Here is a 14,283-nt window from a genome sequence, read left to right on the forward strand (position 1 = left end):
AGACCTGGGAGTGTATGTTACCAGGCTACCAGTGAAGGGATATCCAGCACACCAATACCACATGGGAAACACTCCACTATCCACCACAGAGGCAGAGAAAGACCTGGGAGTGTATGTTACCAGGCTACCAGTGAAGGGATATCCAGCACACCAATACCACATGGGAAACACTCCACTATCCACCACAGAGGCAGAGAAAGACCTGGGAGTGTATGTTACCAGGCTACCAGTGAAGGGATATCCAGCACACCAATACCACATGGGAAACACTCCACTATCCACCACAGAGGCAGAGAAAGACCTGGGAGTGTATGTTACCAGGCTACCAGTGAAGGCAAAATCCGTGCCAATCGCAGCGGACGGGTCAAGTCTATACACCATGGAGGGCAGGGGGAATGAAGGGGGATATGGGGGGTTATTTTTCTTCTTCCTCCCTCATGCTACTGTCCTGCTTGGTGGGGCGTCGGTCGATGAAGGAAACTTTTAACAGCATCATAGTAACTTTATTAAATGATCACACACTCAGGTCTGTACAGCATGGTAGCACAAAGTATAGAAAACCTAGATATCCACACACACACACACACACACACACACACACACAATAGTTTTTTTCTCTCCCCTTTATCCTCTCATTTCTTCCTTTCTTTTATGTTAATGAATTTTCAACTTTTCTCTGTTTCTTCCTTTATGTCACCTTAGTTTGGTTTTCATCTTCTCCCCTTCCTTTGGTTTTCACAAGGTTACTTTTTCTCCATTTCAAACTTTTTCCTTCTTTCACAATAGGGTTGCACCGATTAATCGGCATGTAATCGGTAATCGGCCTTATCGGCCATTTTGCCGATTAATCGGTAATCGGCCTTTTGGCCGATTAATCGGGCCGATTATCAAAATTTTTTTCTCTCTTTTATGGTGCAATGTACATAACACAATATCATTAATATTGATATAAGGATGGTGATGTTACCAAAACTCTTGACACACCTTTCCACAGCATTTATTACAAACAAGTTAATATGCAAATGTACATTAGACAATTCAAATTCATTAATTATTTGAGAGAGATATTTCGCGGTCATTCCTTTCCCCTTCATGAGGCAAACATGAATCAATACCTACTCAAGAACTTTTTTTCCCCAAAAATTATGGCAGATGGCAGACAGTGTATGGCAGATGGCAAACGCGTGCCAAATTATGGCAGAATTCCATAATTATGGCAGACAGCGCAACACTGGCCAGTGGTCATTGATGTTCACCGTACTGGTACTGGACACGTTCTGTTACAGAGTTCGTATGATACCCTCATACCATTTTCAGTTCTACCTAATTGATGGACAATATTTATGTAACTTTTTCATCATTGTAGCTACACAAAGCTATTATTTAATCAAATTAATATATACGTAATCATTCTGCATATTTTATAGTATACTAATAGAAAAATTAGAACAAGCGTGTTTTTAGATTAGAATTAAGCTAACACAGTGTAAAACACAGTAAATCAGAACAAGACGTGAGAGATTGATAAACTCTCTGTACACTACCATTTCTAGTAGCATCTGTATATATGTACGATCACCACAAGAACGAGAAAACTGACAAATTTTAACATTAAAATCAGGATGTTGCCAAATCATAAGTAACAAATTACAAGAAGTATTTGCTCTCCATACAAAAGATGACAGCTGCCCAGTAAACAAAGTTGTAAACATGAGAGTAGAGGTATGTCTCTAACTTTGTGATATCAGTATCCACTCCAGTAATAATATTAATATTAATCTCATTTACAATTTCAAAGTAATCGGCCGATTAATCGGTATCGGCCGATTATTGGCAACCGATTAATCGGTAATCGGTAATCGGCCCAACTGCTTATCGGTGCAACCCTATTTCACAATTTCTTTCATCACTCTTGCCTGAAGAAGAAAAAGATGGCTGATTCTGTTGCCGCCGCCTCCCCGTCCAGTGATGCTGTTTTGGATCTATCGTCAGCACCATCTTTGTCGTTCCCTTCAATGCACTTCAAGTCACTGTTAACTCGTGGGCTTCGGCGATGGGAAAGCCGAGAAGTCCCCGAGAAACATCAACATTACACTGGATTTTGAGACTAAGAAAAGAGCATGGAACGTATATCAGAGTGCTCCTCTCATAACCACAAAGCCATTAAAAATATCTATTTATACTCAAACTCCATTCTTGTTGGGTGATGTTTGTTACAGAATGAAGTCTCGTGACCCGTGGCATCTAGCCGAGAGTCGCTTGTTGTCTACTTTAGAGAATTTGACAAGTGCTTACTGTGTGGATAGCTAATTCAGTCTGCCATGACCTAACAGCACCACCTATGACAAGTAAGCCCACCTCAAGATCAATCACCCACCACAATGACCCAGGGCATGCATGGTGGGTTGCTCTATGCCACCACCGCCTACAATTAGCTCGAATTAGGCGTTTTTGGGGTCCACCGTTTCACGCGGACCGACTCGCGGGAGCCCAAAAATGGGTCCGCCGACGCTGCCGGGTTAAGGCAAAAGAAGGGGCGGCAAGACTTATCGAAGAACAGGAAACACGTCTGGAAGATTGTGTCAAGTTGTCAGGTGGAGAAACTGATTTTGTGATGCATTGAAGGACCACAGCTTCCTTCTGCCCCTTTAGACAAAACAGCAAGGCCAGAGGATAAGCCTTCCACAGTGTCCAGCCCAGAGCTGTGTAATTCTTAGCACCCGCCACAGGGGGCAGCCTCGTCTTGTGGTGATGCATCGAGGGAGTCAGCCACATGGTCAGGCCCATCGGCAGAACTACCAAGTGCTGCCCTCCACCACCACATACAGCAGCACAGCACAGCACCTCAGGGGAAGTGGATCTTCATGTGTTTGGCAATATCCTGCTTGGTCTTGTAATGTTTCTTACAAACATCACACTTGAACTCTCTCAGGCCAGAGTGTCTGAAGATGTGCTTGTTCAATTCAGACTTAATCGTAAACCTTCTGCCACACTCTTGGCATTCATGAGGTCTTTCACCAGTGTGTGTAAGGGTGTGTCTGTTGAGGTTATTCTTTGTACTGAACTTTTTGCCACACTCATGGCATTCATGAGGTCTTTCACCAGTGTGTGTAAGGGTGTGTTTGTTGAGGCTACCCTTGTATATGAACTTTTTGCCACACTCTTGACATTCATGAAGTCTTTCACCAGTGTGTTTAAGGGTGTGTGTGATGAGGTGACTATTGCTACTGAACTTTTTGCCACACTCTTGGCATTCATGAGGTCTTTCACCAGTGTGTGTAAGGGTGTGTGCGTTGAGGGCACACTTCCTACTGAACTTTTTGCCACACTCACGGCATTCATGAGGTCTTTCACCAGTGTGTGTAAGGGTGTGTGTGTTGAGGGTACTCTTCATACTGAACTTTTTGCCACACTCATGGCATTCATGAGGTCTTTCACCAGTGTGTGTAAGGGTGTGTGTGATGAGGGTACTCTTCCTACTGAATTGTTTGCCACACTCACGGCATTCATGAGGTCTTTCATCAGTGTGTGTAAGGGTGTGTCTATTGAGGGCACTCTTGTACCTGAACTTTTTGCCACAGTCACGGCATTCATGAGGTCTTCCTCCAGAGTGTGTGGGTGTACTTGGTGAGGTCACCCTTCCCAGGGAGTCTTTTCCCACACTCTTGGCACTCATGGTTTCCTTCACCAGTGTGTGCAAGGCTGTGTCTAGTGGACCTGTTCAGTCTCAAGTCTTCTTGCACTCAAACTTTTCCTTTCCTTTATATCTGGAAGTGCCAGCAGCAAGGTGGTGGTGGTGGTGGTGATGGTGGTGGTGGTGGTGGTGGTGATGGTGGTGGTGGTGGTGGTGGTGGTGGTGGTGGTGGTGGTGATGGTGGTGATGGTGGTGGTGGTGGTGGTGGTGGTGGTGGTGGTTCCTCTGATCACCCCTGACCCTCACACTAGTGGCAGTCTGCTCCTGCTGGTCCCGGCCACTCAGGCTGCTGCCCGGCCTTGCAGCCTCCACTGCAGCAGAAGTCAGCGGCAGCGAGGACGCAGGGAGCGCTGAGCACAGCACCGCCTCAGACCCTCACTTCTGCACAGCACCGGCGGGGCTGTCGGGACACAAAGATCACAACCTCAAAGAAACACGCTTCAAAATTAATACCAAAAAACAGCTGAAAATTTCAAAAATGGCAACACAAGTATATCACAGTTACTAGTTCTCAACCACAATATTGTAAAAACTAATTCAAATAAAATGAGGCAAATAGACCCAGAGTAATGAATTAACTGCCCTGGACAACTTGGAGGCAATCATGCAGCAGGCAGCTGAAAGGCACCTTGTACAGACCTACAGGAAAAGGGAAGGTGGACACGCAGAAGAGACAGAACGCCGCTGGAGAGCAGACAGCATGATGAAGGGCATAAAGAAAACAATTGAAAAGTGCAGAGAGCATCAACAACAAGTATTTACCGTGTATATAACACCAAAAGATGTGTGAAAAACTTACCAAAAGCTGCTGTATTGCCACACGCGAGAACCATCAAGAACAAGACTAGACAGAACCTCAAACCCACAACCATGGAGACAACCAAGCTACTCGGAGGCCAAGGAGTGAAGAAGAAAGCTTGAGAACTGCTTGGAATGAAAGCTTTCCCTGCCTTCCTCATTGGGTGTGATTCTAGAGTTTTGGCAGCAGCGGCGCGGGGCCTGAAGCCTCATCAACGGTAACGGTGGAGGGCATGTTGGCTTGGCCTTCATCACCACATGGAGGCCACATGAAGGTCAACATGCACATATTTCCGCCCTTTAACCACGACATGAAGACTACTGAGAGGCGGCGGAGCTAAACTACACATTTACCGTAACTCTCATTACCTCGCTTGTCTCCTCCCTCCACGTCCTCTTCTTCCTCCCCGGTGTGTGCAGGAGGTGGAGGAGCAGCGGCCACACACTCCACACGCTCCACACGAGGGAAAGGACACAAAACACGTCAGTTATTATAGGGAGCCTTAAAACCCTCGCAACTCTGGACCCGAGTCGCCAAATTATCGTACTCACCGCAATGCCTGACTCTCCAACGGGTCACATGTACAGCAAGAGCAAGAGCAGGAGTTCGTAGTATCTGTCAGCTCCAGCCAAGAAATATGAAAACCATCGCTATTTAACTGTTTTAACGATAACCTTAATTTTCTGTCGTTATCTGTTTGGTTACGACCGTCTTGGAGCCTAAAAATAATAATCAATGTTCAGAGTACGACAATCTGGCAATGCTGCTCTGGCTCCCTTCCTCCTCCTCCTCTTCTTCTTCTTCTTCTTCTTCTTCTTTTGACCTGTGCCGCTTTGTATCGCTTCTTAGGTCCTCCTTCTTTCGTTCCGCTTTTCTTCTTTTTCACTTCTACACACTTTTCTTTTCAGTATACATCACTTTCTTAAGCACTTCATCCTGAAACTTAGGTTTTCTGTCCTTTTCTTTTCCAGATTTATTTGCCTATGTGCTTTGCTATTTTCCACTAGTACACTTTTCACTCCACTTTTACTGTTCAGATCTTTTTTCCCAAACACATGCCAAGAAAATTTTTGTGTGAGGTATTAATTTCACTGCTTCCTCCTTACTGCCATATAGTCCTAACACGGTACTTACTCCTCCGTCTTCCTCCTCCAATCTGCTATGCCACTCCTCTTCCCCAATAATTTCCACTACTGAAGCCAATAGCCTTTGCCTCTCCTCTTCATACCTGTCACAGGCCACTATCAGGTGCTCTATTGTTTCCTTTTCCCCTATACACAAGCTACAGTTTTGGTCCTGCTCGTCTCTGCTTCTCCCCTTTACTTCTAGAGTTCCAGACCTTGCCTTGAACAGCAGCTTACTCCCCCAGTCTCCCCGGTACCAATTTTCTCTTTCAGGCTTTTGTTTTCTCTTGTACCATTTTAAAGTCGACTTTCCTGCTGCTCCTGCTTGCTATTTTTCCAGGCCATTGGTGGCAATGCATTTCTTGATGTCCTGAACCCTCATTCTGTTCCACTCATTTTCAAGATTTTCTCTCCTCTTCCATCTAGCTATTTCTTTTTTCCATGAGGATGTTGTTCTGTCCTCTGTTATCACCTTTTATACTCATCTTTCTTCACTTAGTCCTTCGATTTTCTTCATAAATCCCATCTTGCCCTTTATAATTCTCTCCTTTAATGTACTCCATCCCATTTCTCCCCTTAAGGCCTCGACGGCTGTGCATCTAGGAGCACCCAGTCCCCATCTGGCCATGGTGTTCTACAGCTTTTCTAGTCTTGCCAGGTCACCTTCCCTGTACTCTTATTTCTGACCCGTACAGGCAGTATGGCACCGCTATCCCCTTCCACATACTCCTGCCTACCTCGTATTTATTAATAGTCCTGCTGCCTGCGTTCATGATCATGCCCGCCATCCTCCTGGCTTTTCCTTCGTTTATTTTCCTTTGTTTCTCTCCTCCTACTCCTTCTTTGCTGACTTCCAATCCCAAGTATGTGTACTTCTCCACTCCCTCTATTATGATGTTTCCCAGGACCCACTGGCTATTGGCATTGTTGTTAAATTCTATGGCCTTACATTTCCTGGCACTGAATTTCATCTTCCACTCCCTCCCATACTCGTTGGTAATCCTCAGTAGCTCCTCCATATCTGCCTTGTTTTCTGCCATGAGTACAATGTCATCTGCGTAAGCTAAGCACCCAAGTTTTCTGTCTCCTACTCCTACTCCTTTTTCTGACTTTCTGATTTTCACCAGGAGTTCTTCTACATAAAAGTTAAACAATGTTGGTGACATCACACATCCCTGTCTCACTCCAACATTGTTCTCCATCCAGTCTGTGGTGGTGTCTCCCAAAGTGAATTTTACCATATTTTCATTGTACATCTCCTTTATCACCTCTACCACTTTGCTATCTATTCCAATGTGCTTTAACAATTTCATTAGCTTGCTTCTGTCCACTGTGTCATATGCCTTTTCAGTATCTATAAATATCAGGTACAGCTCTTTTCCTTGCTTCTTATTTCTGTTTATTATTTCTTTAAGAACCAACACATTTTCCAGCCCTCCTCTTCCTTCTCTGAATCCACTCTGTTCTTCTCCCCACGCCTCTTCTTGTGAACACCATTGTCAAATTATCGTACTCGGAGCATCACATTTTTACCAGCTTCTCCCCAATAAATATCACCAGGAAACACGAATAATAAACCATGTCAACAGTAACTACAAATAAATGTCGTTATTGTGGCCCAGGAAGCAGTTTTGGGGATGGAAATCGGGAAATATGAGAAACTGAGTACGACAATCTGGTAACAATACTTCTGACGTGTGTGCGTCCATCTCGGCCCATTGTCAACTCGGCCCATTTTTTTCCTCTGAACGTTTTTGAAGGAATACCGAATAGCGGGCTTTTTTTATTCATTATCGTTTCCTATTTTTTCCCCTTGAGCTGCTTCCTATGCTGTAAAGATAAATGTAAAAAAAAATTAAAAAGTAACATTCAAGGCAATTTTTAAAAGTTGATCGATTCTTATGCTTGCTATGCTGTAAAAAAATAAAAAAGTAACATTCAAGGCAATTTTTAAAAGTTGATCGATTCTTATGCTTGCTATGCTGTAAAAAAAATTAAAAAAGTAACATTCAAGGCAATTTTTAAAAGTTGATCGATTCTTATGCTTGCTATGCTGTAAAAAAATTAAAAAAGTAACATTCAAGGCAATTTTTAAAGATGATCGTTTCTTATGCTTCCTATGCTGTAAAAAAATTAAAAAGTAACATTTAAGGCAATTTTTAAAGAAGTTGATTGATTCTTATGCTTCCTATGCTGTAAAAAAATTAAAAAGTAACATTCAAGGCAATATTTAAAGGAGTTGATCGATTCTTATGCTTGCTATGCTGTAAAAAAATTAAAAAGTAACATTCAAGGCAATTTTTAAAGTTGATTGATTCCTATGCTTGCTATGCTGTAAATAAATTAAAAAGTAACATTCAAGGCAATTTTTAAAGATGATCGTTTCTTATGCTTGCTATGCTGTAAAAAAATTAAAAAGTAACATTCAAGGCAATTTTTAAAGATGATCGTTTCTTATGCTTGCTATGCTGTAAAAAAATTAAAAAGTAACATTCAAGGCAATTTTTAAAAGTTGATCGATTCTTATATGCTTGCTATGCTGTAAAAAAAATTAAAAAGTAACATTCAAGGTAATTTTTAAAGGAGTTGATTGATTCTTATGCTTCCTATGCTGTAAAAAAAATTAAAAAGTAACATTTAAGGCAATTTTTAAAAGTTGATAGATTCTTATGCTTGCTATGCTGTAAAAAAATAAAAAAAGTAACATTCAAGGCAATTTTTAAAAGTTGATCGATTCTTATGCTTGCTATGCTGTAAAAAAATAAAAAAAAGTAACATTCAAGGCAATTTTTAAAAGTTGATCGATTCTTATGCTTGCTATGCTGTAAAAAAATTAAAAAAGTAACATTCAAGGCAATTTTTAAAAGTTGATCGATTCTTATGCTTCCTATGCTGTAAAAAAATTAAAAAGTAACATTCAAGGCAATTTTTAAAAGTTGATCGATTCTTATATGCTTGCTATGCTGTAAAAAAAAATTAAAAAGTAACATTTAAGGCAATTTTTAAAAGTTGATCGATTCTTATGCTTGCTATGCTGTAAAAAAAATAAAAAAGTAACATTCAAGGCAATTTTTAAAAGTTGATCGATTCTTATGCTTGCTATGCTGTAAAAAAATTAAAAAGTAACATTCAAGGCAATTTTTAAAGATGATCGTTGCTTATGCTTCCTATGCTGTAAAAAAATTAAAAAGTAACATTCAAGGCAATTTTTAAAAGTTGATCGATTCTTATATGCTTGCTATGCTGTAAAAAAAAATTAAAAAGTAACATTCAAGGTAATTTTTAAAGCAGTTGATTGATTTCTATGCTTGCTATGCTGTAAAAAAATAAAAAAGTAACATTCAAGGTAATTTTTAAAGCAGTTGATTGATTCTTATGCTTGCTATGCTGTAAAAAAATAAAAAAGTAACATTCAAGGTAATTTTTAAAGCAGTTGATTGATTTCTATGCTTGCTATGCTGTAAAAAAATAAAAAAGTAACATTCAAGGCAATTTTTAAAGCAGTTGATTGATTCTTATGCTTGTTATGCTGTAAAAAAATTAAAAAAGTAACATTCAAGGCAATTTTTAAAAGAGCTGATCGATTCCTATGCTTCCTATGCTGTAAAAAAATTAAAAAAGTAACATTCAAGGCAATTTTTAAAGGAGTAGATTGATCCCTATGCTTGCTATGCTGTACAAAAAATTAAAAAGTAACATTCAAGGCAATTTTTAAAAGTTGATCAATTCCTATGCTTCCTATGCTGTACAAAAAATTAAAAAAGTAACATTCAAGGCAATTTTTAAAGCAGTTGATTGATTCTTATACTTCCTATGCTGTAAAAAAATAATGATAAATAAAAAAAAAAAAAAGACTGGAGAGAGTTGAAGGGATGAAGGAGGCTCGGGGTGTGTGGGTGAGGGTGTGTGTGTGTGTGTGTGTGTGTGGGGGGTGTCCGTCGATGAAGCAAACTTTGAACCCAGCATCAAATTGACTTTTATTTCCCGAGCACCAACTCAGGTCTGTACAGCATGGTAGCACAGAGTATAGAAAACCTACGTGGCTGTACACACACGCACACACACACACACACACACACACGAGAGGGCTTCATCCCTACCTATATATACACACACACACACACACACACACACACACACACACACACTCGCCCTCTTCTAAAAGCAATGCGAACAGAGAGAAATAGTAATGATCATAATAGTAATAATAGTAGTAATCGCTCGACAGGTAGAATTAACACCTGCTTACCACACCTGTCTTCCTCCCAGCGAGCCAGGTGACCGACAGAGGGCAAGAAGATGCTATACAGGAACTCTATATTGACATGTTGAATATACTGAGTCACCACCAATATGTTTAAGGTCCGTATTTTTAAGTCTCGAGGCCTAAGTTTGAATGTTTGAAGAGCCTCTTGTGAAAGGTAAGGTAAGGGAAGGAAGGGACGGGAAGGGAAAGGGAATGAGATGGAAGGGAGGAAAGGGAAGGGAAGGGAAGGTAAGGAAGGGAAGGGAAGGGAAGGGAAGGAAGGGAATGAGATGGAAGGGAGGAAAGGGAAGGGAAGGGAAGGTAAGGTAAGGAAGGGAAGGGAAGGGAAGGGAAGGAAGGGAATGAGATGGAAGGGAGGAAAGGGAAGGGAAGGGAAGGGAAGGGAAGAGAAGAGAAGGGAAGATTTAAGAAGAGAAGGGGAGGAGGAGGAAGGAAGGAGGCAAGGGAGGAGAAGGTAAGGGAAGGAGTGGGTACGGGAATTTAATGTCAGGAAAACATAGGGAGAGGAAAAGGAAGGAAGGAAGGAAGGAAGGGTGAGAGAAAGGAATTGGAGAAGGAAGGATGGAAGAATGAAACAAAGGAAAGAAGGAAGAGAGAGGAGGAGGAGGAGGAGGAGGAGGAGGAGGAGGAAGGAAGGAAGGAAGGGTGAGAGAAAGGAATTGGAGAAGGAAGGATGGAAGAATGAAACAAAGGAAAGAAGGAAGAGAGAGAAGAGGAGGAGGAGGAGGAGGAGGAGGAGGAGGAGGAGGAGGAGGAGGAGGAGGAAGGGAAGGTAGGTGGTAGAGTTCTCAACCTTTTCTGAGGCGCTGAACTCTAACGCAAACCTCTGCACAGTGGCCGAGCCCTTCAAGTATGAAAAAAAACACATACAAGTGGAAGAAAAATTGCTTCAAAGTTCAAGAGTGTATTGATTTTGGATAATATAAAGAATGGATTCCATTTTAATTCATAAGAATATGAAAGAAAATTTGCTTAGAATTCAACTGTAAAAGTGCAATGTCTTTCGGGAGGGTCTTCGCTGAACCTGAGACTGGCTCGCAGAACCCCTGGGATTAAGAACCACTGGTATGGTCTGTTTCATTCCGTGCGTCCACCAACACAGCGGCAATATTGATGGCTGCGTCAACTGCACATTTCAAGTCCGTGAATGCGTGAAAATCAACTGCTGTGATAGACATTGAAGCTTGTTTTTCAATAATATATTTGAATGTTTATGTACACAAAAACAACTCAGTTCCCGGCATTGATAAATTATAACCAAACACACAAGCAACACAGGAACAGACAAGCTTGCACCAAACAACACAGCCGCGTCATTCTCCAATCATCTGTGGGTTTTATAATTCATTGATTGATGGCTTATTTCAAGTATATTTAACCACACCTGGCTCTGACCGTGCAAATAAAGGATATCTTAATAATTTCCTGCATGTAAATACTGATTAATAATTGAAATAACATGAAATAGTAAATAATAACTGTTGAATGCAATGCTTGGCTATTTAGAATATTAAGCTGCCCATGTTATTTACAAGCAAAACATCAACCTTCCTTAAATACAGACACTAGCAGAGTCGTGTGTCACTTCATGAGCCTGAATGAGATGAAGTATGGGTGTCTGGAAGGCTGTGAGTCGTTCCAGTATGATCGGACTACACTGTTTGATGTATCCAAGTTGTTCCTTCCTGTGCTGTGTGGTAGATTATCCATGAAAATCTTCTGTTTGTGGTTCATATACAATGGTTTGAGGGTTTCATGTACACGCAAACACTCAAATACATCACTGAAAATATTAAGTTGATCTTCAGGCAATCACGGACTCACAATCCACAGGTGACACATCCACGTTCACGAGTGGACAGACGGAACGAAACGGAGTATAATAGTAATAATAATAATAATAATAATAATAATAATAATAATAATAAAAAGAGAAGAAGGAGGAGGAGAGCAAAACCACCACCATCACCACCACCACCATCATCATCACCATCACCACCATCATCATCACCATCACCACCATCATCATCATTATCATACCATTTTGTTATGTATAAAATTAATATATTAAATAAATTCTTACTTTTATTCACTAACAAAGGAAGGGGAAGGGAAGGGAAGGGAAGGGAGGAGAAGGGAAGGGAAGGAAAGGGGAGGAAATGGAAGGGAAGGGAAGAGAATGGAAGGAAAGGGAAGGAAATAGGAAGGGAAGGGAAGGGAAGGGAAGGGAAGGAAAGGGAAGGAATGGGAGGGAAAGAAACGGGAAGGGAAAGGGAGGAAATAGGAAGGGAAGGGAAGGGAAGGGAAGGGAAGGAAAGGGGAGGAAAGGGAAGGAATGGGAGGGAAAGAAATGGGAAGGGAGGAAATAGGAAGGAAGGAAAGAAGGGAAGGGAAGGAAAGGGGAGGAAAGGGAAGGAATGGGAGGGAAAGAAATGGGAAGGGAAAGGGAGGATATAGGAAGGGAAGGGAAGGGAGGAGAAGGGAAGGGAAGGAAAAGGAAGGGAAGGAAAGAGAAAGTGAGGTAAGGTAAGGTTAGGTAAGGTAAGGAAAGGGGAAGAGAAGGAAGGGAAGGGAAGGGAAGGGAAGGGAAGGAAAGAGAAGGAAGGGAAGGGAAGGAAAATGGGAAAGGAAGGAAAAGGAAGAGAAAGGAGAGGAGGAGGAAAGAAAGAAGAGAAAGAAAAGGAGAAGGGAGAGGGAAGGAAAGGGAGGAGAAATGGCTCACAAAAAAAAAAATAATAATAATAATAATAATAATAATAATAATAATAATAATAATAATAATAGACTTCTTAATATCTATCTATCTATCTGTATAATTATCTATCACTAATGAGCACTGATGAAAGGGGAGGAGGAGGAGGAGGAGGAGGAGGAGGAGGAGGAGGAGGAGGGGATTGAAAGTATAAAGAAGAGAAAGAAAATAAGAGAAGAATGCAATGAAAGAGGGAAGAGGAGGAGGAGGAAGAAGAAGAGGAAAAGGAGGAGGAGGAGGAGGAAGAGGAGGAGGAGGAGAATAGAAGACAGAGGAGAAAAAGAACGAATGAGAAATAAAGAAGAAGAAGAAGAAGAAGAAGAAGAAGAAGAAGAAGAAGAAGAGGAGGAGGAAGAAGGTGGAGGAGGAAGAGGAGGAGGAGGAGGAGGAGGAGGAGGAAAAAAAAAAAAAAAACAGCAATAAGGCACAAAAGTCGAGAGAGAGAGAGAGAGAGAGAGAGAGAGAGAGAGAGAGAGATAGCATGTACACATTTTGAACTCATGTATGTATCTATGTAGACATGGAAAAGGCGTACACAGGGATATGGCAGTGTGGCGCCGTACACACACACGCACACACACACACACACACACAGTCATGTACGCATTTCAACTCCTAAAAACCCCTACACTGAATATGTACACACGGTTTTTACGCTCATGGGTTTTTACGCACACGGTCAACCTGAATTCTGGGGAGGTATGTACGCACACACGCACACACACACACACACACATACACCGATCCAGCCGCACATGAGGAAACGCACATATGTTTGAGTGTGTGTGTGTGTGTGTGTGCGTGTGTGTGCGTTAAGGGTCAGGGGATTAGATATCACATTTTGTTTGTTTGTTTGTCACTGAGAATATTTTTTTTTTTTTAATTTTCCTTCATTTCTTTTCCTTTCTTTCTTTTTTTCTTTTTTCCCTCACGTCACTTTCCTTCCTTTCTTTGTTTTCCTTCTTTTCCTTCCTTCCTTCCTTTCTTTTCCTTCCTTCCTTCCTTTGTTTTCCTTCCTTCCTTCCTTTCTTTTCCTTCCTTCCTTTCTTTCTTTCCTTCCTTCCTTCCTTTTCCTTTCTTTTCCTGGGCAATAAGTTTACAGGAATACTTTTTCTTTTCCTTTCTTTTCCTTTTCTTTCCCTTCCTTTTCCTTCCCTTCTTTTCCTCTCTCTTTTTCCTCTCTTTCCTGTTTTTCATGTTTTTTAAGAGTTTACAGGAATGCACTTTTTCCCTCCTCCTTCCTTTCCTCTTTTCCTCCTTCTCCTTTTCTTTCCTCCTTTCTTTTGTATCTGGGAAATTATCAACCTCTCTCTCTCTCTCTCTCTCTTTTATTTTCTTCATTCATATAATTTATTTCACTTTCTTTCCCTTTCCTTCCTTCCTTCTCTCTTTCTTTCTTTCTTTCTTTCTTTCTTTCATCTTTCCTCCCTTCCTCCCTTTCTTCCTTCCTTCCTTCCTTCCTTCCTTCCTTCCTTCCTTCCTTCCTTCCTTCCTTACTTCCTTTCTTCCTTCCTTTCTTCCTTCAATTCAATGTTCGCACCTTTTACAATACACAAGGTCGCCACACACACACACACACACACACACACACACACACACACACACACACACCCTCCGTTTCTCACCGCCAATAACAACAACAACAAC

The 14,283-nt window shown here is 41.4% G+C and overlaps 2 protein-coding genes across 11 annotated transcripts in view; both read right to left on the reverse strand.

Annotated features, from left to right (window-relative positions):
* Positions 1-381, reverse strand: part of LOC126992522 (uncharacterized) — a 2,032-nt gene extending 1,651 nt beyond the window's left edge. For 9 of the 10 annotated variants that reach the window (XM_050851330.1, XM_050851327.1, XM_050851324.1 and 6 more), the window contains exon 1: positions 5-381. In XM_050851330.1, the coding sequence (XP_050707287.1) occupies positions 5-381 (377 nt within the window). The remainder of the gene's footprint in view (positions 1-4) is intronic. The other variant, XM_050851331.1, reaches the window with a different exon arrangement.
* LOC126992524 (failed axon connections homolog) overlaps positions 1-5,037 on the reverse strand; it is an 11,701-nt gene extending 6,664 nt beyond the window's left edge. Inside the window, exon 1 of the mRNA XM_050851335.1 lies at positions 4,862-5,037. The gene's annotated coding sequence lies outside the window, so the exon portion shown is untranslated. The remainder of the gene's footprint in view (positions 1-4,861) is intronic.
* Between the last annotated feature and the right edge of the window lie 9,246 nt (positions 5,038-14,283).

This window comes from Eriocheir sinensis, unplaced genomic scaffold, assembly GCF_024679095.1.
Source record: "Eriocheir sinensis breed Jianghai 21 unplaced genomic scaffold, ASM2467909v1 Scaffold486, whole genome shotgun sequence".
NCBI classification, from domain to species: Eukaryota; Metazoa; Arthropoda; class Malacostraca; order Decapoda; family Varunidae; genus Eriocheir; species Eriocheir sinensis.